The sequence below is a fragment of the Falco biarmicus genome, chromosome 4 (assembly GCF_023638135.1).
Source record: "Falco biarmicus isolate bFalBia1 chromosome 4, bFalBia1.pri, whole genome shotgun sequence".
Taxonomy (NCBI): domain Eukaryota; kingdom Metazoa; phylum Chordata; class Aves; order Falconiformes; family Falconidae; genus Falco; species Falco biarmicus.
In genome coordinates this window covers 111,760,740-111,783,204 of record NC_079291.1, presented here as the reverse complement: position 1 = coordinate 111,783,204, position 22,465 = coordinate 111,760,740, and the positions used below count along the sequence as shown (strand labels likewise).

The 22,465-nt window shown below is 41.7% G+C and overlaps 4 protein-coding genes across 8 annotated transcripts in view; 1 reads left to right on the top strand and 3 right to left on the bottom strand.

Annotated features, from left to right (window-relative positions):
- Positions 1–3,555, bottom strand: part of RNF123 (ring finger protein 123) — a 51,697-nt gene extending 48,142 nt beyond the window's left edge. Inside the window, exon 1 of the mRNA XM_056336316.1 lies at positions 1,028–3,555. Within this exon, the coding sequence (XP_056192291.1) occupies positions 1,028–1,109 (82 nt within the window). The 5' untranslated portion in view covers positions 1,110–3,555. The remainder of the gene's footprint in view (positions 1–1,027) is intronic.
- On the bottom strand, positions 3,512–5,446 carry LOC130147674 (pineapple eye protein-like). The gene is made up of 4 exons (XM_056335114.1): positions 5,298–5,446; positions 4,689–4,796; positions 4,424–4,537; positions 3,512–4,232 (listed from the first exon to the last, which is right to left on the bottom strand). Exons 1-4 carry the CDS (start codon positions 5,444–5,446, stop codon positions 3,512–3,514), a joined length of 1,092 nt encoding a protein of 363 aa, XP_056191089.1.
- Positions 5,447–6,673: 1,227 nt separating this feature from the next.
- On the bottom strand, positions 6,674–22,315 carry NOL8 (nucleolar protein 8). Of its 5 annotated transcripts, none has more exons than XM_056335727.1 (17): positions 22,202–22,315; positions 21,581–21,764; positions 21,351–21,413; positions 20,291–20,369; positions 19,840–19,987; positions 18,834–18,902; positions 16,582–18,516; positions 16,205–16,294; positions 14,808–14,927; positions 14,420–14,504; positions 13,398–13,542; positions 11,792–11,875; positions 10,790–11,064; positions 8,830–8,956; positions 8,324–8,394; positions 7,260–7,342; positions 6,674–6,964 (listed from the first exon to the last, which is right to left on the bottom strand). In XM_056335727.1, the coding sequence occupies exons 2-17, from the start codon at positions 21,717–21,719 to the stop codon at positions 6,911–6,913; spliced, it is 3,567 nt and encodes a 1,188-aa protein (XP_056191702.1). In that variant the 5' UTR covers positions 21,720–21,764; positions 22,202–22,315; the 3' UTR covers positions 6,674–6,910. The 5 variants fall into 5 exon arrangements, with proteins under 5 accessions (XP_056191702.1, XP_056191703.1, XP_056191701.1 ...); XM_056335728.1 differs by having other exon boundaries at positions 22,233–22,256; XM_056335726.1 differs by lacking the exon at positions 22,202–22,315 and adding an exon at positions 22,162–22,186.
- CENPP (centromere protein P) overlaps positions 22,249–22,465 on the top strand; it is a 149,703-nt gene continuing 149,486 nt past the window's right edge. Inside the window, exon 1 of the mRNA XM_056335740.1 lies at positions 22,249–22,387. The gene's annotated coding sequence lies outside the window, so the exon portion shown is untranslated. The remainder of the gene's footprint in view (positions 22,388–22,465) is intronic.

Sequence of the window (22,465 nt, the reverse complement as noted above, 5' to 3'; positions counted from 1 at the left end):
AGGAGGTAAACTCAAACGTTACTTTCACGTACAAGCAAGAAACTGGTAACTATGGGAAAATTATGTTCAAATTTGGAGATCAACACAGTGGAAAATGCAGGTTCAAGAAGTCATTCACTGTCTTACTGTCTTCATTAGCAGCCCTAGAGTCCAGCATTATGGGTTGCATCTCCACAAGGGCTCTTTCCTATTCGCGCTGATCTATGATAGCAAATGGGAGTCTATAAATTGGTCCCCACAGGTGGAACTAGATCCTTAGGAATCCTGCTGTACTACTTCCAGATAAAGTAACTTCAACAGCTGGAGGTGGGAATCCGATTTAATTTCCAAAAAATGAAAGTCTTATCACTATTGCAATTCCCAATGTCCTATTTGTACCTGGGACACTTTAAGTAGCTACATCTCTTAACTGTGCTACAAGATGCTGATGAGATAGAAAGACTTGCAAATGCAGTCCATCTCATCTAACCCACAGTCCTCTTCAATGATGGATGCCTCACTTTAGCTTTCATTGTACAAAACAATCCCTAGTGTCACGCTGATGCAGCATGCTTTATTTCTGGGTGCAACAGTGCCCTCAAATGCCAGATTTGTGGTCTCGTAAGCACACTTCGGCTGGACTGGTGACTATAAAAGAAAACAGGCTGCCTAAAAGGTACCCAAATTTCCCAGAAAAGGATTAATCTGAGAACTTGACAGACAAGCCGTTCATCCTGGAAGGCGAACTCCCTAAGTCAGATGGGACAAAGGCAGGCAACTTGACATTCTCCAGCCTCACTAGGCACGGCTGTGTGTTGAACAAAGGGCACTGTGACATGAGGTTCTGGAGTCCTTAGTACTACAGGAACGACCCTTCCAACATCTCATCTCAGTTCAGGGATTTACTCAGTTTCAGGCCCCCCACACCTCACACCCCACACCTCAGCATGATAACTGCAACTGGAAGGCAGCTGATCTCAAGTGAGGCAAATGGTGCTCACTCAGTTCACAGCAGTCCTGCTTTTACACAGCACATATAGGCCCATACCTGTGACTCTGGCCTTCTCTGGCTCAGTGCTCAGCCTGTAGTTCTTCCTTGAGAAAGCAGTCCCAGCACCCCTCGACGTCATTCTTCACAGGCACCACTTCCAGAGCCGACATAAGACAGACAGATGCCTAGAACAAAACTCACTGGGGAGGACGCTGCCTTTAGACTTCTCCCTTTCTTGGAGGTTGATGTACCTGGATTGAACAACAGGGATAAGTCAAAAAACAGCCAGAGTCCTCACATTAACAACATCTTACAAGAGCCCAAAGCCAACTAACTGCCAACCCTGCTCTCAGTCCCACCTGTCCAACAGCTCAAAATCTTCCCAAAGCAGACAAGGCATTATGCCACACTGCAGACAACCACACAGACCCCACTCCAACCAAAGGCACAGGCATAACCAAGCCAGAAACACAGGCAACCTTTGCACCAAGTTTAAGCCAGAAGCACTGAGCCAGCATAGGGCCATATCTACCACCACTGCCAAACACTGCTGAAACTGGCAACTGCATCACACTTCTACTTATGCCCTGATGAGACACTTCCACCTTTCTCTCCCACATTATATTCTTCAGACAGGAACACACACCTGGTTAATCTGTTCAACAGGTTATTAGATTATTCTGCTATCCAAAACAGAAGGAGAAGGAATGAGACAAATGCAAGTGAACTGGACTACAAAAGAATATAACTGACTACAAAGCAAAAGACCCAGGTGCCAATTTTATAAGGACAAAAGCAGATGCAGGTAGAAGTAGGCAGAAGTGTTTCCAGGTGAAAACCTACCACATGACTAAACATTCATGACCCTTCCTGGTATCACTAGAATGCAGAGTGCTATCAGAGCTGATCTGACACATGCCAGGACAAAATGAATAAATTCAGGTTGCTAGTTCCATCTAGTTTCAAAAAGTTCCTGTTTCCAATTGCCCCAATAGCTGACCATCACTGGAAGTCCCTCTCGTTCACTAGACAGCCATCTGACAAATCGCTTTATGACACACAGAGCAACAGGAATATGCAACAGGAGCAAAGGCTGTGGGAATTAAATGCTTGTTGGCAATCTCATACAGAGCAGAGCAGAACCTAAGGTGAACCCAAGAAAAGTTAGTGACCTTGCCAAGTGATGCAAATACCACCATAAGTCCACTGGCAGACAATCACTTGGGTTTCTGCTAGATTCAGGAAAGAATTTCCTGAAGTCCCTTTCCTCAGGGCCACCCCAGCATCCAGCAGTGGAGCAGTGCTGCCTGGTGTCCCTCCTGCAGCACTGCCAAGCAAAACTGCACGAATAAAGCAAAAACCAGCCCGGATCAATGGCCTTGAACAACCTGCATCAGAGACTCTAAACAAGGAATAAACCAATTAAACTATAAATAGAAACACATCATTTACTATCAAAGCAGAGCAGACAGCAAATGTGTGCTATCCTAAATGCACTCTGAACGTGAAAGACATAATTTCACCTCAGTCAGGACAAGTTCAAAACACCTGAGAGTGGTGTGGAGTACCCCTAGCTCCTCCCAAGGGTAGCCAGCCCAGTACCCATGCTGCTGAAACAGCCTGAATGCCCAGGCAGCAAGCACAGCATGGTCGCACTGGCACCCTATGAGATGCACTGCTGGCACTGCTGCAGTGCCAGGGTTGGTTTTGTTTTTCAGTTGCAGCAGATGCTGCTTTCAACAGGTCAGAGTAAGGGCAGAGAAGGGAGGTGGGGCACATCTGCCCCTTTGCTGCTCCCATGTGCAATTCACGACACTGGCCCCAGCAAAGGCACCCAGCCCTGACTCCATGGGTTGAACTCCTGTCTCTGAGTAATGGCAAGTGGCTTCCAGCAGAAGGGCAGAATAAACAAGACGGGTGCAGCCAGAGCTTAAATGGAGCCAACTGGAGGCAGGCGTGGAGGCTGGGAAGCCGGGCCAGCAAACCCAGCTTTGTCCAGCAGCTGCTGACCGAGCCCCTCCTGCTCTCGGCAGGGCAGCGGGGCCGAGGCTGGGGGGACAGCCGGGGACAGAGGCCTCTGCGCTGCTCGCGAACCTGCTCCGCGTTAATCTGGAGCACGGGTCTGTTGCACCCCTAACCTGGCAGGACCCCCAAACCAGAAATACCGGGCAGCATTGCCCCAATTCAGGAACTGACGGCAAAGCCAGGCCCACCCCGAAGCTGGCAGCGAACACCCAAACTCAGAGACCCCCGCTCCACTGGGCAGCACGCCCCGCAGCCACAGGCACCCCACAAGCCGGGAAACACCCGCCATGCCCACAAACACCCCCAAACCCAGGGGCGCCACTACACCTGCCCGCCAGCCCCAAAGCCCACAGAGCCCTGCCAGGCGCGGGAGCACCCCCCGATGGGGCGCCTGTGCCACAAAACCGGCCGACACCCCCCGCGACAGGCCGCACACCCGAGACCACCCCCGCCCGGCCCCAGAACCGCGACGGCAGCGGCAGTAACGGGCCGGGCCCAGAGAGGGCCCCGCCAATGTCAGAGGCGAGGACCCCGGGGCGGCCCAGGCCCGACGGCCGCGCACTCACCGCCGGCCCAGCCGCGCCGCCGCCGCCGCCGCGCTACGGAGCGCCGCGAGGGCCATGCGAGCGCGCGGCGCAGCCCGCGTTGCCGGGAGACGCGCTGGGGGCCGGGCGGGCCGCGCCGAGGGGCCCGTGCGCTCGGGCAGAGCCGGGCCGGGCCCGCCTCCCGCGGCCAAGGGCAGGGACCCCGGCTCCGCGGCTGCGGGTGACCTTCCCCCGGGGAAACCGAGCCCGGAAGCACGCGGCCGTGGCGCTGGACAGTCAGGGCTGCGGGGGAGCCGTGGGAAGGCCCCGATCCTGCCTGACTGGCAGTGCTGGGGCTGCTGGTCCCGAGTGCTGGGCAGTCATGGGACGGATCCAGCACTGCCTGGCTGGGGGTGCTGCTCTCAGCACATGGTGCTGTTACGTGGCTACTCTCTTGGTGTTTTCTGGGCCTGCTATAGGGTTTTGGGGCCCGATGTTGCAAGCGGGAGCGGTGTCGCGTCCGCATGGGCCCAGCATGGCCGGAGCGGCTGTCGCTCTTGAGCTGTGCAGAGCTGCTGGAGGGTCCCGATGGCAGCTGGCTGGCACTGCTGGAACTGCTGGCCTCGGGTGTGGAGGAGCCGTGGGAAGGCCCCAGTTCTGCCTGGCTGGCAGTGCTGGGGCCTGCGAGGTCGGAGCTGGCACTGCAGGCTGTAATGGGAAGCAGGAAGGTCAAAGGCAGAGCCCCCCAGTGCCAGGCAGGACAGGCCAGAGCAATGCCCCCAGGCCTCCTGGAGAAGAGAGACTCTGCCAAGCCCACCCTGGGCACCCAGGCTACTGCTGCCAGGCCTTGGCTGGCTGCTGGCCCCAGCCCGGGGCTGCCTGGTTGCTTTGTCTCTTAGCAGCGCCCAGGCCAGCACAGCTCTTGCACTCCCGGCTAGTAGTGGTGTGCTTCACAAAGGAGCAGCATCTGTGGGTGCCCTCAGCAGCGCAGGAGCAGCACAGGAGCAGTTGCCAGGGCCTGGGGAACAAACGGGTTCGGCTCTCAGGACAAAGTGACCGCAGCACTGGACTGTCCAGCAGAGCTCTTGTTCTCAGTGCTCTTCTGCTTCGAGCCCTTGTCGAGTCAGAGATCCCGTGCAGTGCCCCGGGGTGCAGCTTTGGCAACTCACCCCTCTTCCTCTGCCAGCTCCCTGCCTCCTGGACAAAGGCACTCACTGGCATCGCAGCGCCTGTGCCTCTCATTGAATGCTGCGTTTACCCTCGGCAACTGGCTGTACCTGTGCTAGCTACAGGCAGCTGGGGGAACCATTTCATTAATCCCTAGGGGGTCTTTGGCAATGGTGCTGCAGGACAAGCTTTGATCCACAAGCAGGAGTCCCCAGCGAAAAGCAGCCCAGGCTGCGGGTTCAGATGAGTGCCCAGGCAGCAGGGACATTTCCTCACCAGGCAGGACGACTGAAGCTGCCAGGTGTGACGAGTGCACCTGTCCAACCGGGTGAGCAGTACTTTGGTTCAGGCATCAGCCCACAAGTAGGCCTGACTGAAATCAGCCCTGCTGTGCAAACCTTGGGAATTGTGCTAGGCCGTATCTTCTCAGGAGCTGAGGAGTCTAGGCCATGCCTTATCAGGAACTAACAGTACAAGCCTGAGCTGGGACTGGACAAAACTCAAACTGCTACAGCTGCACTCTTGCACATACACCAAAGGGTGGGTTGACTGCAATACAATCACTTTATGCTATAAATATCTGTCATACCACCACACAAACCCCTACACACCCTGCATAGAGCCCACTGAGCTCTCCTGTATGGCAGTGGGCTGCATGATCGTGATCCACCCCTTGAGCAGTGATGCCTCTCAAGGTTACTTCTCGAGGTGAAGAGACCCCTGACCCAGCATCTGATCTCTGTAACGAGGTAAGTGACATTTCACATTAGGCCTAGAAGCATATTGTATGCAAGCAGTATTTATAGATCCAGCTATAGCATAATTATGAGAAGCGTCAGAAGTAGAAGAGTATGTAACTGCTGCCTAAATCATGATCTAAATTGACATTTAAACCACTGTCTAACAACTGTTCAGCACTTGCAGGTGATGTGGCAGTTGGAGGCTGTCTTAGGTATAGTGACCATGAAATGATGGAGCTCCTTTCCTTCCTCATTGTCTCTTTGCTGCCAGAAAAGCCCATCGGGTCTCCCACATTCCCCAGCCTTCCTTGGAGAGGACAGCTGCTCCCTGCTTGAATCAATCAACTTCCATGCCGTGAAGGCACTTTGTGCACACACTGTCAGCTAACCTGTAGTTTGCCTGAAGCACAGAGGGTTGTTCAAGTCTGGACAGCCACCCCACGGGATTTCCTTCGTGCTTTGGTCACCATCATTCTTTGACTCAGCCTTCCAGCTCTCCGCCAGCTTCCCCAGAGCCCTTCAGCAGTCACCCTGCAACCAGATCTTTTCTCCTTCTTGCACTAGAAAGGTGCTTGCTGGTCTCCAACAGGAGGGAAATCCTTTCGGATGGCTGACATTTCGTAGGCCCCTTGTTACCCTCCCGCAGAGCAACGCATCATCTGTGCGCTCCAAAGGGCATCTGGCAGGACTCAAGCCCTCAGTAACAGGTACTGCTCTGACTCTCCTGAACTCTGTGGAGTAAATTCCTTAGCAAGTGTTTGCAATCTCTGCTGAAACATTAAAATCCCTATTCTTGACACAGCTGGTCCGTGAGCCCTGGCCCTACAAAAGGAATCACAGACCTTCCAACCAGCAGACATTCTACAGCATATAGGCCCAATGGAATAAGATTAAGACTATATATGTAAAAATACCATCCATTCAGCGAGCATATCAGCAACATTTGTCCTCAATATTTATTGATGTATATCACTCAATGAAAAGGTATAAAAATCAGCTCTGTGAAGAAACAGAAATCTTCCCGCTTCATAAGTCTTCTCTGTTATATATGTATTTTCACAAACTTTTGGTAAACTTTTACTGTGGAAATAGTGTAGTCGAAATATTTGTAAAGGCATCTCAAACAGGATCTCTGTTATATTCAGCAGAATACAAGTTCATATAGTCTTACAGATGCAGTGCTAACTGCTCTTTGTCAACCCCATTCAGCACTGGGGCCCGAGAACACAGCAAAACAACCCTGTGTTGGTTTTGTGACAATCATGTATGAATGATTGTATTCTTCAAAAATCTTCCAAAACCCCAAACCTTGGTACAAATATTGAAATGGCACAATAAACATATACCTATTTAGAAACAAAGTTTAACAGTCTTTTCCATTATTTGGTATTAGATCTTTGAAAGACTAGAATTTTGGAAGTAACATTTTTCTGCAACTTCTTCAAAGAAGAAATGTGAAATGTTCCTGACCATTAAGAGAAGATTTATTTTTTTGCTTTCACTTTCCTTCTTGCATCCTTATGCTTCTTCCGGCATTCCTGAAAATATTAAAATTTTAAGATAATGTTTTAAGAAGTTTCTATATATTTGTCTCAAACACTTTTTGACATGCAGTAAATCAACTAGTCCTGTACAATACAGAGATTCAGTAATGACATGATATTACACATCTCTGTACTAAATATTCATAGTACCCTGGCAATTACAGTTTCAAACCCTTCTGAAGGTCCTGAATTAATTTTTAATGCAAATTATGCAAATAAGCTGCCACGTTCCCTCCCCATGCTAAATTTCAGCCGCAATTACCAAGTGACAGATGTTAAAAACACTCACCTCAAGCAATAATCTACGTCTATCTTCCCAACCATCTTTGTCTTCGCTGAGGTCTGCTGATCTACAAAATAACTTTGGCCCCTCTGCAGAAGACAAATTAATATAGTTAAACCCTTCTGAATATAGTGTTAGTAAATCTCATGAGCAACACAGCAATAAAGTCAGAAGGCCTACTCTTGATATTTCTTACCTGCTCCTAAAACACGGTTGGCTCAAACACGTGTTACGTATTACATCCTTGCATACTAAGAATGGAATGCAGCAGCAGTTTTCTGTAATATGCTGAGATATAACTTGCAGTGAAACAGCATTTGTTTCATTAAAGGCTCAGCACCATTATGCCACATCTCCCAAGAAAATCTATGCCTGTTAAGAACTCAGAGCTCAATTTTAAACAGGCACTGTAAATCAATTAACACAGTAATTAACACAGTAACTTTTACACATACATTTAATTATAGATATCTAACATGTCTCAGGAAACAAACATTATTTAAGGCTGTCCTGATACTTTATTGTATAAGTATCAAAATAAATTGTTTTGGTGGCCTGCGGGTTGGTTGGGTTTTTTTTGGTGAGTTTGTTTGTTTGTTTATAACTGTGAAATTAGTTATATTCACAACAAAACAACTCACGTTATTTAGGATTAAGAACCATGTGGGCATGTGGCTGATGAGAATATTCAGTATTCTTAATGATAACACCAGAAACACAGAAAAAGTTAATGATCATATATAGGCTTGAAAGGATCTAAAATGTCTAGATAACTTGTCAAGGGATTTTTTTGGTTTTGTAAGGCCTTAAAGACCAGCCACTTATTAGGCAGTTAGCTGAAAACAGGAAAGCGAGGCAGCTATTCAGCATTTATTTTACAGGACTTTCTCATGGGATGCGCTACCACAATTTATACCACAAGTAATGATGGAAATTTGCAATTTTATTTTTTCTTAAAACTCTCATCTGTATTTTAACTACAAAACATTAATAACTAGGCAGTATTTTTTTCTCATTGAATTTCAGTAGGAGTTAAAAAAAAAAAAAGGGGGGAATAAGTTCTGTTATACCTCTTAGTCGTTCATCATCTTTGGAGAAAAAGAAAAATCTAGCACTTCCTGTCTGTGGTAAAGAGAAAAACCTAGACAAACACAAAGGAATTTAGCATCATAAAAGTTGCCGTCAAATTCCATTAACACAACTTAAAGCTGCAATGCTTCAGAGAAATAGTATGCATTGAAGAACATTACTCCATAATAACCAAATATAGCCTTCTATAAAAAATACATTTTATAAGAAAACTTAATACATATTTGACTTTTGGCCAAACCCACTACCCAGTTTTCTCATCCACTGAATTAGAAACTCAGCTTTTACATTCAATTTCAAACCAAGTGTGGTATTGAAATTTTTGACCGTTTCATTCTGTGCAGCAAGGAATGGTTTCCTAGGACTTCCACTGTTCAGAGATGTGGAATGAAGATGTAAGTTTCCCATGACCTGAGTGCTACTATTAGTATTCTCATAGCATCAAACTACGACAGCCAAGTAGACAAGAAATACAAATATAACTTGCATTTCTTTGTTCCTTTCACTTTCGGATGTCTCTGGTTCATCATCACCCTCAGAACTGCTGTCTTGGAAACGTGGGTCTTCTTGCCATGTGACTTTTACAGGTTTTATTGTTTCAACTATGTAGGGCTCTGCAATAATATCACAATTTAAATAAAATCAAGATTATTCCCCTACTTGCCAGTAAAAATTTCTATTTCAAATTGAAATACTTAAATTGAAAAAGACAGATTTAAGGACAGAAACCATCCCTCCCAGGTTTTCTATCACCCGCTGGGCAGGTATGAATTTAGTTTGCTTTCTCATATGTCATAAATTCACCCTCAAAATTCACAACTAGCATCACTACAGCATAGGGGAAAAGTGCGGGAGTCCTTCTGAAGCTTGTTGTTATGGCCCAGGGCTCTATCAAGTCACTCCAACCTAACAATCATTATCAATTGAATTGGGAGTAATTGTACCTATTCGTATTTTTAGTTTGAAGAAGTTGGAATAAAAGCTTTCTTTTGTTATGAACTACCCTTAGTAAGTTTGTTTGCAAAGAAACTCATAATGCCTTAGCTTATTCCATTGGTGTGTTCAAGCTATGCTATTTTCAGGTATGGATTCCTCCCTGTAGCATACACAGCCAGTTGCCAGAAACCCACTTGAGCCCTTACTACTTCCTCTCGTCAAAAGGACTGAGGTTACAAATCTATGGTACCCTTTTCTTTTAATGTACAAGCACAGTACTTACCTGGATGACCAGAACAGAGAAGACAGCTCCTGTACTACCTCTCTCTGGTAATATAAAACAGTTTCCAAACCCCACAGTAACTTGACTATGAAACACATTATGCAACAGAAAGATCAGAAAATTCTACTTTGGAAAAAGTCAGCATTTGCAAGTTTAAATTGTCCACAAAACATCTATAGTTTGTGCTCAGAACGCCCCCTGCAAGACTATCCATATGTTCTCCCCTTGTGCTTTCCATATGACACACTCAATCTTAAGACAGGTTAAATAAAAGCAAAAACAATCACAATCATCTAAGCAACTGAGGAATGTGCAATGGAGAGAGACTTACCTTTGTGTCAACACAGTAGCTAGCACAGTGGCCCTGTTACCACCAAATAGGATTCTTATGCAACAGAAATCAGTAATTATTTTTAACAGCAAAGGTAAGACACAGTGCTCAAGCATGGTTCTCAATGCTAAGAACTTTGTGAACTCTGAACTACATCTCTGCTCAGATATTTTCCACTTTGTTCTAGAGATCTTTCATATTCTGAAATCCATATTACGGCATTCAGATGACACTGAATAATTTCCGAAGTTAGTAGAAATGTGGGGGTTTGTTGGTTTATTTTTGTTTTTTGTTTTGATTTCCATTAACTTCACACAGGTTTCTTTCCTACATTAGTACTTATTAAGTGACTTGATTTCAGATTTTTTAATCTTGATTTCATAACATTTTATCTTCAGTTAGGACACACCAATAATCACATGCCATTCAATTTCAATTTTCTACAGGTACAATAAAATTAAGTACATAATAAAAGGTTCTTGTATTTTGGGGCCAACTAAGATTTTCTTTTGCTCATACTACTACCTTAATTAACACGTTTTATTTAAAATCTTATTGGTTTATATGAAACCTGATTTGACTTGTATATCATCTTTTTTCCTGTTAATTTGAGACATTTAGTGGATGACAAGTTTTTCCATCACTGTTCAGAAAAAAAAAGAACAAAACCAAAACAAGTAATAGTTCCTGCTCAAAACATCCCTTTCAAGATTCCTGTGACTAAACCACAACAATCTTGGCAAGTATAAGAGAAGATCGTAATGGTTTTGCATAATTAGTGACTTTTGCTTCTAAAAATTCCCTGGATTCTGAATTTCTATACACCGTATTACTCTACAGTGCCTGACATAAAGAAGCTACTCATTAGAAACTGTACTATATATGTTCTGCTGTTACCTTCTTTTACGCCTGACTCCTCCATGTCTCCAAAGAAGGAAAACGTGAAACCACTAGACTGCTGAGCTACGTCACTCTCAACATTAGATCCCAAATGGTCAAGTGGGGTAGAATCCTCTGCATCATTTTTGTCCCAGGGTATATCTTCATTTTTTTCTGATTTGCTCTTTGAAGATCCAAACAACTCTTTTAAATCCACAGCAATATCGTAATACATTTCTTGAGACACTTCAGGCAGTTTCTCACTCTCTTCCCTCTTCTTACTTTTAGCTTTACTGAAATGACATGATAGCAACATAGCACATATTTTTCAAAAAAAGGTTCCCCAAGAGGCAAACTTGCTATTAACATCGTCCTAAACTTATCCAAGCACATTAATGAATAGTCAATTTGTAAGGTTTGGGGTTTTTGGGTGGTTCCCCCCACCCAGGATACAGATATTTCCTATTGCCAGAAACAAGTTTATAGGGCACCATGACTATCCCTTTTGGTTCAGACTTCTGACCCATCTCAAAAATCTCCTGCAATTTACCCACCCTTTGAGGGGTAAGCAGCAGGAAAACACCTGAGGTTTGACTCTAAAGGCAGGAACAAATTTACTTTATAATTAACAACATCATGACTTTTCACTTACTATGTGACAGCATATAAATTAAGATATTTAAGTCCGATTTCTTTTCTGGCAAAAGAAATGTTAAGAGGTTTTTTTTCCTTACAGATTTGCAAATCTTAAAGTTTATGATTTGAAGCAAAGGGATAGCCTGAAGGCAAGAAAGGAAGACAGAAAATGGCATGCAGAGAATAGACTGACTAGAAAGGAAAGATGATGTTACATGGTGGTTTTAGTGGTCACAATTCTGATTGTATCTTGATCTTAGCAATAACAGAGAGAACTGAATTAAAAACAGAGCAGTCTGCATAGTTTTAAACTCAGTCTTCTGCTATAGCCACTTCTCCATGGGAAGAAACATCACAATTATAGCTACCAAGCTGTAATATTACCTCTCTTTTTCTGTGGCACTTGGTTTTCTTTCAAAAACTGCATGGTCCTCTCTTGTGGGATCATAGCGGAGGGCATTAATATCTCTATAAAAATAGAAAGGAAAAGAAAAACCGTGAGACATTCCAAATGCTCAACTGAAAGCTACCCTAAACAGCCAGATTCAAATTCACACTGTCTTTACGAAAAAACCTCCAAACCAATCCAAAACCTAACTGGCATTTTAAAAGCGCCTGGTAATCAGTTCTGGGTCAGGAAAAATAATGAACAGAAGTGGCTTTAATCAAATTATAACATTACATACAAAACACAGAACTCCAGTTGTGTGTGTTATACAGAAATTTATACCTGCAACTGTTTACCTTTCGAAGAGCTATATCAATACAGCTATCCGTATTGATACACACATCTCTAACTATTTCTTCTAGTCCCAAACACTGCATAAATTCAAATAGTCCAATGGAAAAAAAACCCCACCACCACCACCTCAGGAAAAAAACACTAACCAAACCCCATTATGCCCATCCTTCAAAATGTAAACATTTTTGGGGACTTTCAGCTAAAGCAATCTTAAGTTTTGACTGATCCCAATACTAGCGTAGCAAAGCCCATGCTGCCTTACAGCAATGCAAGAAGGTAATCTCTTATTTCCCTTCCTCTCCCTAAATTAATACTTATGGCATAAATTAACTGCTTTTCTTACATACTATATCGTTAACTGGGTGTTAAAAGAAAACCCTCCTAAGATGACCTCTGGGGTTGCACAGATTATTTCCCCCTCTGCTTATTATTTAGAAATACATGAAAATGTGTACAGAAGTTATCAAATTAAATATGCTTGTGCAGCAGTCACAACAGTATTTGGCAGCCAGCAGTCAATTGATGCAACTCCAATAGTGACTGTCAGTAAAAATTTACTAATTGCACACTATTGCATTACCCTTAACACTACTAACTTCCACCAATTCGGTCCACAGACCAACTTCTGTTGAAGTGCATAGTTAAACATTACCATGCTTCCAAGAGTACACTTCCAAACCTTTCTCATGATCCTCCAAAGCATGCCCAACAGCAACATGTAACAAATTCCTAATCTAATGAAGAAATTTCTTAAAAGCAGACATACAGATAAATGAAAAAAAAAAAATCCTCCACTGAAAAAAGTTTGATGCTAATCACCTGTAGGCCCGCAAAAACAATAACCTTAACTGCTATGTAAGTCAGTCTAACTTACTGACTTACTGCCCAACTCACATGTTCTTTGTTTAGCCACCTTAAGTTTGTCTCCACAGAGAACAGAAATACCTCTCATGTATGAAAGAACTTATTACAAGATTAATTTTCATAACCAACAATCTAATCGTTCAAAATCTACTAGGAGAAACTCAAGCTGGCATCTGATATTTTTTACTCTAACACTATGATAATCACTAGTATTATCTATTGGGACACTCACGTTGGGAAACTGCATTAAAGACTGACTTCAAATGCACACAACAGAAGGAAATACTTTTCTCAGTCAGCTACGCAGACATTTTAGTTGTGAAACATTGGCAAAAACTAAGCCTTCCTAAAACTCCTCCTTTACTGTTAATGGATGACTCATACTTGAATTTCTTAGCACTTGTGGCTGTTTTAGTTGGCTTAGGGTGTTCCAGGTTGATGTTCAAGAGGCTTCCCAGTATTTGCAGATTTTTCCTTTTCTCTGCAGCAAGCTCTTCTTCCTCCACTGTCTTCAAGACATTTGTCTCTGCTAAAAGAAAAAATAAATACATTATTTTTTTCCTCTGCTATGACCTGAGTAAGCCTGTAATATTTGATATATAACATTACTATAGTAAAGGAGTTCACACATATCAACACATCACTTCCTTTATTTTAAAGCTACTTAGAGGCTTTCTCCCTTGCACTGTAGAAAATCTTTGGATTAGAAATGTCACAGGCACCTTTGTCATGTGAAAATTGTATCAGTTATTTAACCTGTTCCCTGCTTCTATCACATGACTGTGCAACTACTCTGCCACTGATAGATGCTGTACAGAAGATCACATTAGCACAACAAAGGAAGTGGCAGAACTAGGCAAAAATCTAAGGTTCAGAAACAAATAGTGAATTTTGAAAACTTGGTTAACAATTTCAGTTTGGGAGGGGAAAGAAATATTTTAGAATTTTTGCCTTTTTCAGCTTTTCTGCCTTCTGCTATTTAAAAAAAAATAAATTAAAAAGTCTTTCCTTCTAAGGCTGCCAAATCAGCTGTGGACTGCAGGATGACTACAGAACAGTTTAAATGAATGTAGTGGTCAAAAAGTGTATTTTAATAAGTCACCACTTATCCTGTGAACAACATGGATACAGACATTCTGATATCATCCTGTATTAAAAAATATTTTCAAATATCAATTTATCAACCAAGTACATCTCATTCAGCTATTTCATATACTTTTGCAATATACATTTAAGGAAACACAGCTACAAATATATACTATGTAAAGCCACAACACAGTTGGGTTATTTTCTTTAAGGAATCACCAAAGAAGCGAAAGTAGTCCTTAAGTTGCTTTAAGCATACAAAATTAAGGCTTCATGATATAGCTCTGTTATCATTAACCAGGAAACATGAGCAAGTTTACCTTCTTCTTCACTCTCACTTTCAAGGAATCGAGCATCCATGCGAAATCTTTCATCTGTGCCAAATCGTGACTGCAATTTCAAGAGCTGAACAAAAGGAAATAAATCCTATTAAGTACTGGAGGAGAAAATCAACATTCGGTAACTTTATTTTACTATAATTATGGCAACATACTAATAACTAAGGATGACAACATCAAAGAAACTCCTCCCACTATCCAACACACATTATTTCCTCCATGGCTACTGTTTCTTCTACGTACGAGTATTCTGTTACAAGTTTGTCAAAATCATATTCAGCAAGTATGTAAACCTCCATACTATGTTATTCTGAAGTGGCATTATGGAGACTTTGAAGAAAACTGAATTACAGTAATGGGTTCTACTCACTTTTTCACCAGCTTTGCCTTCAAACTGGGGCTTAATTTTGAATCTCTCATCATCTGTATCATCTTGCTCATCCTCGCTGCTTTCAAACAGTCTGCCTGAAGTTTTAGGAGCAGGTTCATCCTTCATTAAACAAAAAGAAAATATAGAAAGGCAGCCATTTACATAAATTTGAGAAAATAAATCAGCATCAATTTTGTTCATGTGCTTTTTGGCTTATTTGAAAAAGTGTATTGCTGCTAGAACAACCAGCTCACTTATTGAATCATGCACTTCAAATCTTGTATACACATCCTGTGCAATTGTTTCACTCTTACGAGTACTAAATTTTAGCACAGGCAAAATATCCATTTGAAGGGTAACTCAAGTTTTACAATATGCGATAGGTATAAAAATCCAACTTTCTGATTATGTCAATGAAGATAAATTTGAAAGTATCAACATCTAATTATAACCTTTTTGAATAAGCCTCACATATGGTATAAACTAGGACACAGTTTAAGCCTGTTGATAAACATAAATGATTACAAAAGGTAAGCACCCCGTAGTTTCAAAACAATTTCCATAGCACTAGAAGTTCTAAAGAAAAGGAAAAATACAGGGCAAGGATTTCAAATACAATTATAACCCTAAGAGATATATATGTTAAAAAAGTGCTAAACACGAGGAAAACTGAGAAAAGAAGGTTTTAATTAAATAGTGAAAATGGTTGTAATATTAGTATGTTTATGAAGAAAAAGCCCAACAAAAGCAAACCCAATGATTTAAAGCTTTGGCAGAGATGTGACTAAAACCACGATGATACAGAAAGTTCTATTCCAGAAAAAAAGTACTTAATTGGGCTGAAAGTATGGTGGTAAAATCCTGAGGAGTCTCCTAAACAAGGTCTCAGTTAGGTGAGGCGTAAAGAGGAAGTCACACTTCTCTGGACCCTAACATCACTTTAAAAACGAGACACTACAGTAATACAGATTCTTTGTCCACGGGGTTGAAAGAGCAGAGTCCTTCTATACTACTCAAGCCACATCTCCTCCCTTTCCATTGACTAAAAGCAGCAAAATTTCAAAACTGATTATGCATAAGCCCTATAATGTAACATTCTTTTTCTTCTAATCGAAGTTAGAATATCTTTTCTACAGGTCTCAATCTCCTTACAAATTCTCTAAGACCTCCAGCTGTATCAGATGCGTGGTTAAGTTCTTGGAAATCTGTTCCATATTAGCAAAAAAAGAATCATTTATTCATTCAGTTCAAACTTTACCAACTTTTTTCTGTCACTTCACTATGAAAAATAGTCTTCAGAATAAAAGGCATAATCATATTCATATGGAATTACCTTATAGAATACTGGACTTTTTCTTAATAACACTTACTTCTTCATGCATATTTCCCAAACTCACCTCTTTCTTCAACATCTCATCTGCTTCAGGTTCACTTTCCACATCTGAATTGAATATGATGTGTTTATGCTTGCCTGCTGGCTGGCTATCCTATGTAAGAGTGAAACCGTCAAGTCAAACACATCATATACTTGCTATAGTCACAAGTAAGTATCTAAACAACATTTCCAGGACATGAAAGGAAGACTCTACTGCTCCTCTTTCAAGTCCAGAGACATTCCAGGAATTAGATATCCACCATTTTACATACACTCAAAAGAAAACTGGCAATGTAATCAGAAATTCCAATATCCGATTTTAAAATATCTTACACCACACCTATTCATTTCCCTTCTTTTACTGCATACTATTCAGATAGAAGTTGCATGTGTAATTACCAGATTTGAAAGAGCTCCCTGAATGAGTTTCTTCTGTAAATCTCGTACTTTCTGCCTCTCATCTAGAGCTGCCAGCCTCCTCTGGTTATCCTGCAACCGTTTCTTTTTTATACTAGGTTCCTTGGAAGCGGTACCATGAAGACAAAGCTCCTTATTTTCCAGAAGGCTCGTCATTCCATTCTCACATTTATTAGCTTCACATTGCAGATTTGGATTGCTTACATCCCTCTTCAAGTTTTTTGAACAGAGTTTTGGGCTTTTCAATTGTTGTTTAGCACGTTTCTGTGACACTGCAGCATTACTATCCATGTCACTGCTCTCATCTTCACTCTGAGCAGCAGTAGCAGCAGCAGAATCTCCATACTCTGAATTTTGGTCATCTTGTAAAGAACTCGCATCTTTCTTCTTTCCTGGTAAATGTGGCCTGGAAACAGGCTGATCGCCCTCATCTGCTAAGGAGGCGGCACCTGACTGTTCACAATGCCTATTTTGCCTCTTTTTACTGCCGACCTCAAGCAAATTCAACGGATGATTCTTAGACTGTCTTTTAGATGACTCCTCCCCACAATAAGAAATACGAGCTTCAAGACTTAAACTTTCTACAGACCTCTTCTTTAAACCAATACTGTCCTCAGTTAACTCTTTTTCACAAAGGGACCCCATTCCTCTGAAGGGCTGGTATTTCAAACATGAATTATTTTGTCCCTTGGAACTTTCTTCATCACCATCCTTCTCCCCTGCTAAAATTGCAGCAACTACATCTTCAGGACAGATACTTTTTTTTTTAACTGCAGGGCAAGATTTAGGAACTTTTGGTTTATTTACAATGTCACCTTTAGGATTTTCTTCAACACTGCAATGACTAGAACCCTGTGTACTATCCAATTCTTCTGCGGGTGTCCCAGTGTTTTCAGTAGCTAATGCTTTTAAGTCATCTAATGTAAGATCTAAGCGGTAACAGTTTTGCATCATGGATTCATAATCAGAACTGCTTTCAGACTCCCCTCTCTCTGGCTCCGAATAAGAGCTTTCACTATCACTTGTCTTTGTTGTAGTGTTAGCTGCTGTACTCTGCAAGGCAGCAATTTTACATTTTTTCCTTTTCCCTTTTCTTTCAACATATTCTTTTAAACTGTGCATTTTCAGTGAGAAATCATTTAGCAAATCATGTCTTTCATTCACTAATGTTTCTTTACTTTCCACCTTCCCCTGTTTAGAATCTTCTAAAATTGCAGTTTTCCTTCTACTTAGATCTGGAGTTTTACTTTCGGCAATAATTTCATCTGTATCTGCTGAATCATAACCATTATTGCATTCCATACTCTCTCTATTTTTGTAACTTCCTTTGATAGCTTTCTTCATGCCATCTGGATTGCTTAAGAACCAATGACTATTGTGTTTTAATTCAAAATTATCCCCAACAATTTCCAAGTGGTCATTTGCAGTCCCAACATTTCCAGCTTTCTGTATTTCCACCTCTTTCTTTACCATTGCTCTCATTTCCTCTTCAGAATCAATGTCACTATTAGAAACATGCCTATTTTTTTGAGCTGAAACTCCAGAAACATTGCTTTTATTTGCTAATAAACCTCTCCCTGATATTTTACTATAAAGACTCCTTGATGGAAACAATTCAGACTTCTCATTGGGTTTGGATTTTGATCTTTGATCTAGTTGTGGTGAACCTGTGTTTTTTGAATGTAACTGGCACCCAGAAGAGAGAACTACTGCTCCATTCAGAGCCTCACTGCCCAGTTGCCTCATTTTTTTAGGTGGCTTCTCAGTTACAGGGAACTCTCCTTGCCGCTTCTTGTTTATGCTGTCATCTCTCTCTTCCAAGTGCCAAGTAAGCTCAGAAATAGGAACTACACGTGTCAAGTCCGGCTCCAGCTTTCTAAGGTTATGGCAATATTTTGATGGGTCATATTTCACAATGTTAGTCTGAGTTAAGGAATTAAAACAAGGTGATTCTTTCAGCAAACAGACTTCCAGTCTTCATGAACAGGCTAAATTCCACATGAAAGGACAACAAAGAGTCCTTTTTAATGTTGTGACCATGAGCCTTTAAGCAACTGACTCGCAGTCTACAAAGTTTATTTAAATCACACAAACTTACTGCAAGATTTACTTAAGGGTATTCAGTAAATCAAGTATGACATAGTAGCTAATATTAAGACTTAAAGAAATGTTTGCCCATACAACTGAATAAAGAAGGGAATTGTGCCCATGCCCAACCAATAGAAAAAGGATATTTTATTTTTTTGTTGACTCCTAAGGTGCAGGATAGGCAAGACTCTGCCGAATTTACCAACAACCCATTTCTAAAAGAAAAAGAAAAAAAAAATAATCAGCACTGAATAAAAAGGAATGGGAGTAACTCGGGAATAAACCAAGATGTATATTCTTGGATAACAGAAATACTAATAAAGAACCATTTGTGACTAATTCTTTTGGTTTACTCTCTTAAGTGAGGTGTATTCATACTGTGCAACTTAGCCAGCTTCCTTCTGAAAAAAAAGAACAAGGCAAAATCAACCAACCAAAACCGCCAAATTTCTACAACCTGCAAACAGAGTGACAATAAAAACTGAATTTCTTTACAAGTACTATCCTTCATGTAATGTTTTTGGTTTATAAATTAACAGTGATAACTATACAGACAAGATTGCTATTATTTTGCCGTTTTCCCCTTTCCCACTAAAGAATTAAAAATGCCCCATAACCCTCCAAAAACATTCTGTGCTTAGTAAATTATTTTGAAAACTTTGTAGTAAATCTAATTTTTGTTGCCTAAATTTGCATGTTCAGTGATTTTATTCCAAGTCTTACTTTTGTAAGCATGTGTAGACCCTGATCCTGAACGTGCTGAAGCACAGAGATTAGTTCCTGACAACCCAGCAACCAAACCCACATATACTCTATAAAAGTAAGACACACATTGTCTTTACATGCTTTTAAGGGTGACACAAAGATATTGCCAACACAAATGAGTAACAAAGCATTTACTAATTTAACACAACAAGAGTGGACAATATGATCAAGATAATTTCCAGTCCTTACAAAGAATGACAGGAGCATTCTATGTGTCTACACATAAGGTATTTCTTCAGACTACTTTTGACAAGTTGGACCGTAGCACTTAGTGGAAGTTTCTTTACATGAAGTGTAGAGATTTGACATAAATTTAGAAGTAATAAGCTTGTGCCCAGTTCCAGTTTTTCTTCCGTTTTAATTCTCTATACGTCTACCCCACCATACCTTATGCTCTGGCACCTCTGTACCTGGTACTGCTTTCATGTGAAAGTCTACAACTCCAGCCTTTTTCAGTGATTCTAACAGACACACTTTATCATTTCTCTGTGGCTTTTCTTTCTGCAGATTTGCTTCCTCCCTCTCCATGGCGAGCCTGTACCAAAAAGTACATCATATATGAAAAAACATCTGCCTGCGTACTACCTTACAGCTGGCAGTGCCCCTCTCCCACAGAACAGTAACATTTCACTACTTACGGAACTCACATATCCGCTACTTTTAAGGGAACAATGATGCAAAATATGTTGCAATATCTAATATGCATCAACAGTTCACCAATGCCAATAAAAACCAGAAAGGATAAAAGCATAGCAGATGAAAGCTCAAGCATAATATTGAAAAAGGGTAACTTTATCAACAACATACTTTTTTTTTGTTGTTTTAAATCGACTTTTACCTGTGCAAAAAGCTCTCTTTGGCTAACTCAATTTGCAGCATCCCCCCTTTCCACTTGGTTTTATTTAAAACTGACATGCCTGTAAAACAAGAAGATGGGAAATTACTATTTCCTACATTCAAAAAACATACCTTAGACTTAACTATGCCTCCTTCTATGATAGCTTGAAGTTTATTTAGCATGACCTTATACCTCATTACTCACTTGATTCAAGTTTGTATATGAAAGATGTAATACCCAAATCTTAAACAAGGTGGTCTACCTCCAAAATTAACATTCTGACTTCAAAAGACTTGTTCAAGTCTCTATGGTTCAGTTAAAATACAAACCTGAAAATTCAGATACGTGTACCCTGAAGTTTCTATGCTATCAGACAGGCTCATAACATCTCACGTACTTCAAAAAACATAGCTAAGGAGTACTAAAAACCAGAGGGGAAAAAAAAATGTTGTACTTGGAACTTTAGGAAATTAAATATCAGGGGCTGGGTTGGCTTTTAGACACTCTCAAACAGCTTTCCTATTCCTAATGGCAGCATTCCCTAAAATAAAAGGGCATATTACCAATCCCTCTCTTCAGGTGCAAGTATCACCCCCTGCCATTTTGCTGCTACATATTACACAGGTGGTTCTATAACTCTGCAAGTAGTTTTGTAATTCAACTATTTTGGGATTTACAGAACTGCTTTAACAGAAGAATGCTTTATGTAAACTCTCTTTGCTAGGTTTCCTCTCACATCGTCACTTCTAATGTCTTATGGACCTGATGAAAGCAATTGAAGGGCATTTCCTCTATGTTTTCAAAAAAGGGTTTGAACAAACTTGTAAATCACTTATTTCCGTCATGAGGAGTCTTTTTAATCCACTTACATTGACTCACTGAAAACCCCAGTAAAACAACTTCCATAAAACTGCACCTTAAGGAAAATGGAATGAATACGACAACCAAATGAAACAGGATCTACCTTGACCACATCCTGATTTGGCAACACTACATGCGTTACCAGTAACGCAGCTTGGCTCAAACCCATAAATTACTAAGAAAAAAAAAATGTACTTACATTTTTTAAGATCTGCATCAGAAATGCTGACAGTGATGTAAGCGAAAGTTTTCATAGGGTTTCCTGATCAACAATAAACGTTCAGTTAATTTCTATGGAATTTCAGTGTTTCCTTTAAAACTGAAAATTAAGCTGTTTCCTGAAAATAAAGCATCTCTGAAGCAAAAACTCCATTTCACACTACAAACTGAAACACAATTCGCTTTTAAAGAATGATGCAAAACTGTTACCTTGATCATCTTTTCTAGTAATAATCTCTGCATCCAGAACACGCCCAAACTTGCCAAACCTTTCTTGCAGTTCAGCCTTGGAAACCGTATGGCTAAGCCCTCCAACATATAAACGTTTTGAAATTTGTTTCTTCTCCATGTTGAGAAGTCAAGCTGCCACACCTGTAAGGCACGCTGTGTCTCTCTGCAAAAAGATAATAACAATTCACTAACACATTGTAGAGATTAATACAATTGTAATACCAAACTATGGAAGAAACTATTCCGTCAGAAGTCCTCCATAAAAACCTCACGAGAAGAGTGTTTCTTCGCTTTGTACTAGGTAGCACGCGCTGCTTCAGTCCAGTGTCAGCAAACACTGCACCGCTATCAGTAACCAGGCTCTAGGTGCTGGGCCTTTTTTTAAAACCCTGACGCAAATGCGACAACAAGCGTAAAAGCTCTTAGCAAAATAACCCTTTTGAGGGCTTTCTAAGCGGGGAGCAAGGCCGCGAGCGAAGCGGGGGAGGAGGGATGAGCCGGACCGGCCGACAAGCCCCCGGGAATCGCTCCCCTGCGAGGCCGCTGCCCCTCTCCCTCACCGCCGCCATGTGCGAGCCCCCGCAGCGCAACTCAACTCACCTTCCCCCCCGCATCCCTTCCTGGCGCTCACCCGGAAAAGAGGGTTCCGCCTCCTGGGGCCGCAGGATTCTGATGGCCGCCTTCTCTCTTTCGGGGCCGTGTTTCCAGCCGGTCAAGTCCGACGGGAGCACGTGGGCTGGGTCTTGTGGCTGCGGAGGATTTGGGCGGAACTAACCAGGGAGAAAGGTAGGGGGATTTTCCGCCAAAAAAAAAGAAAAAGCAAAAAGCGGGAAATAGCTGATGAAGTAACGCTTTGGCCATCCA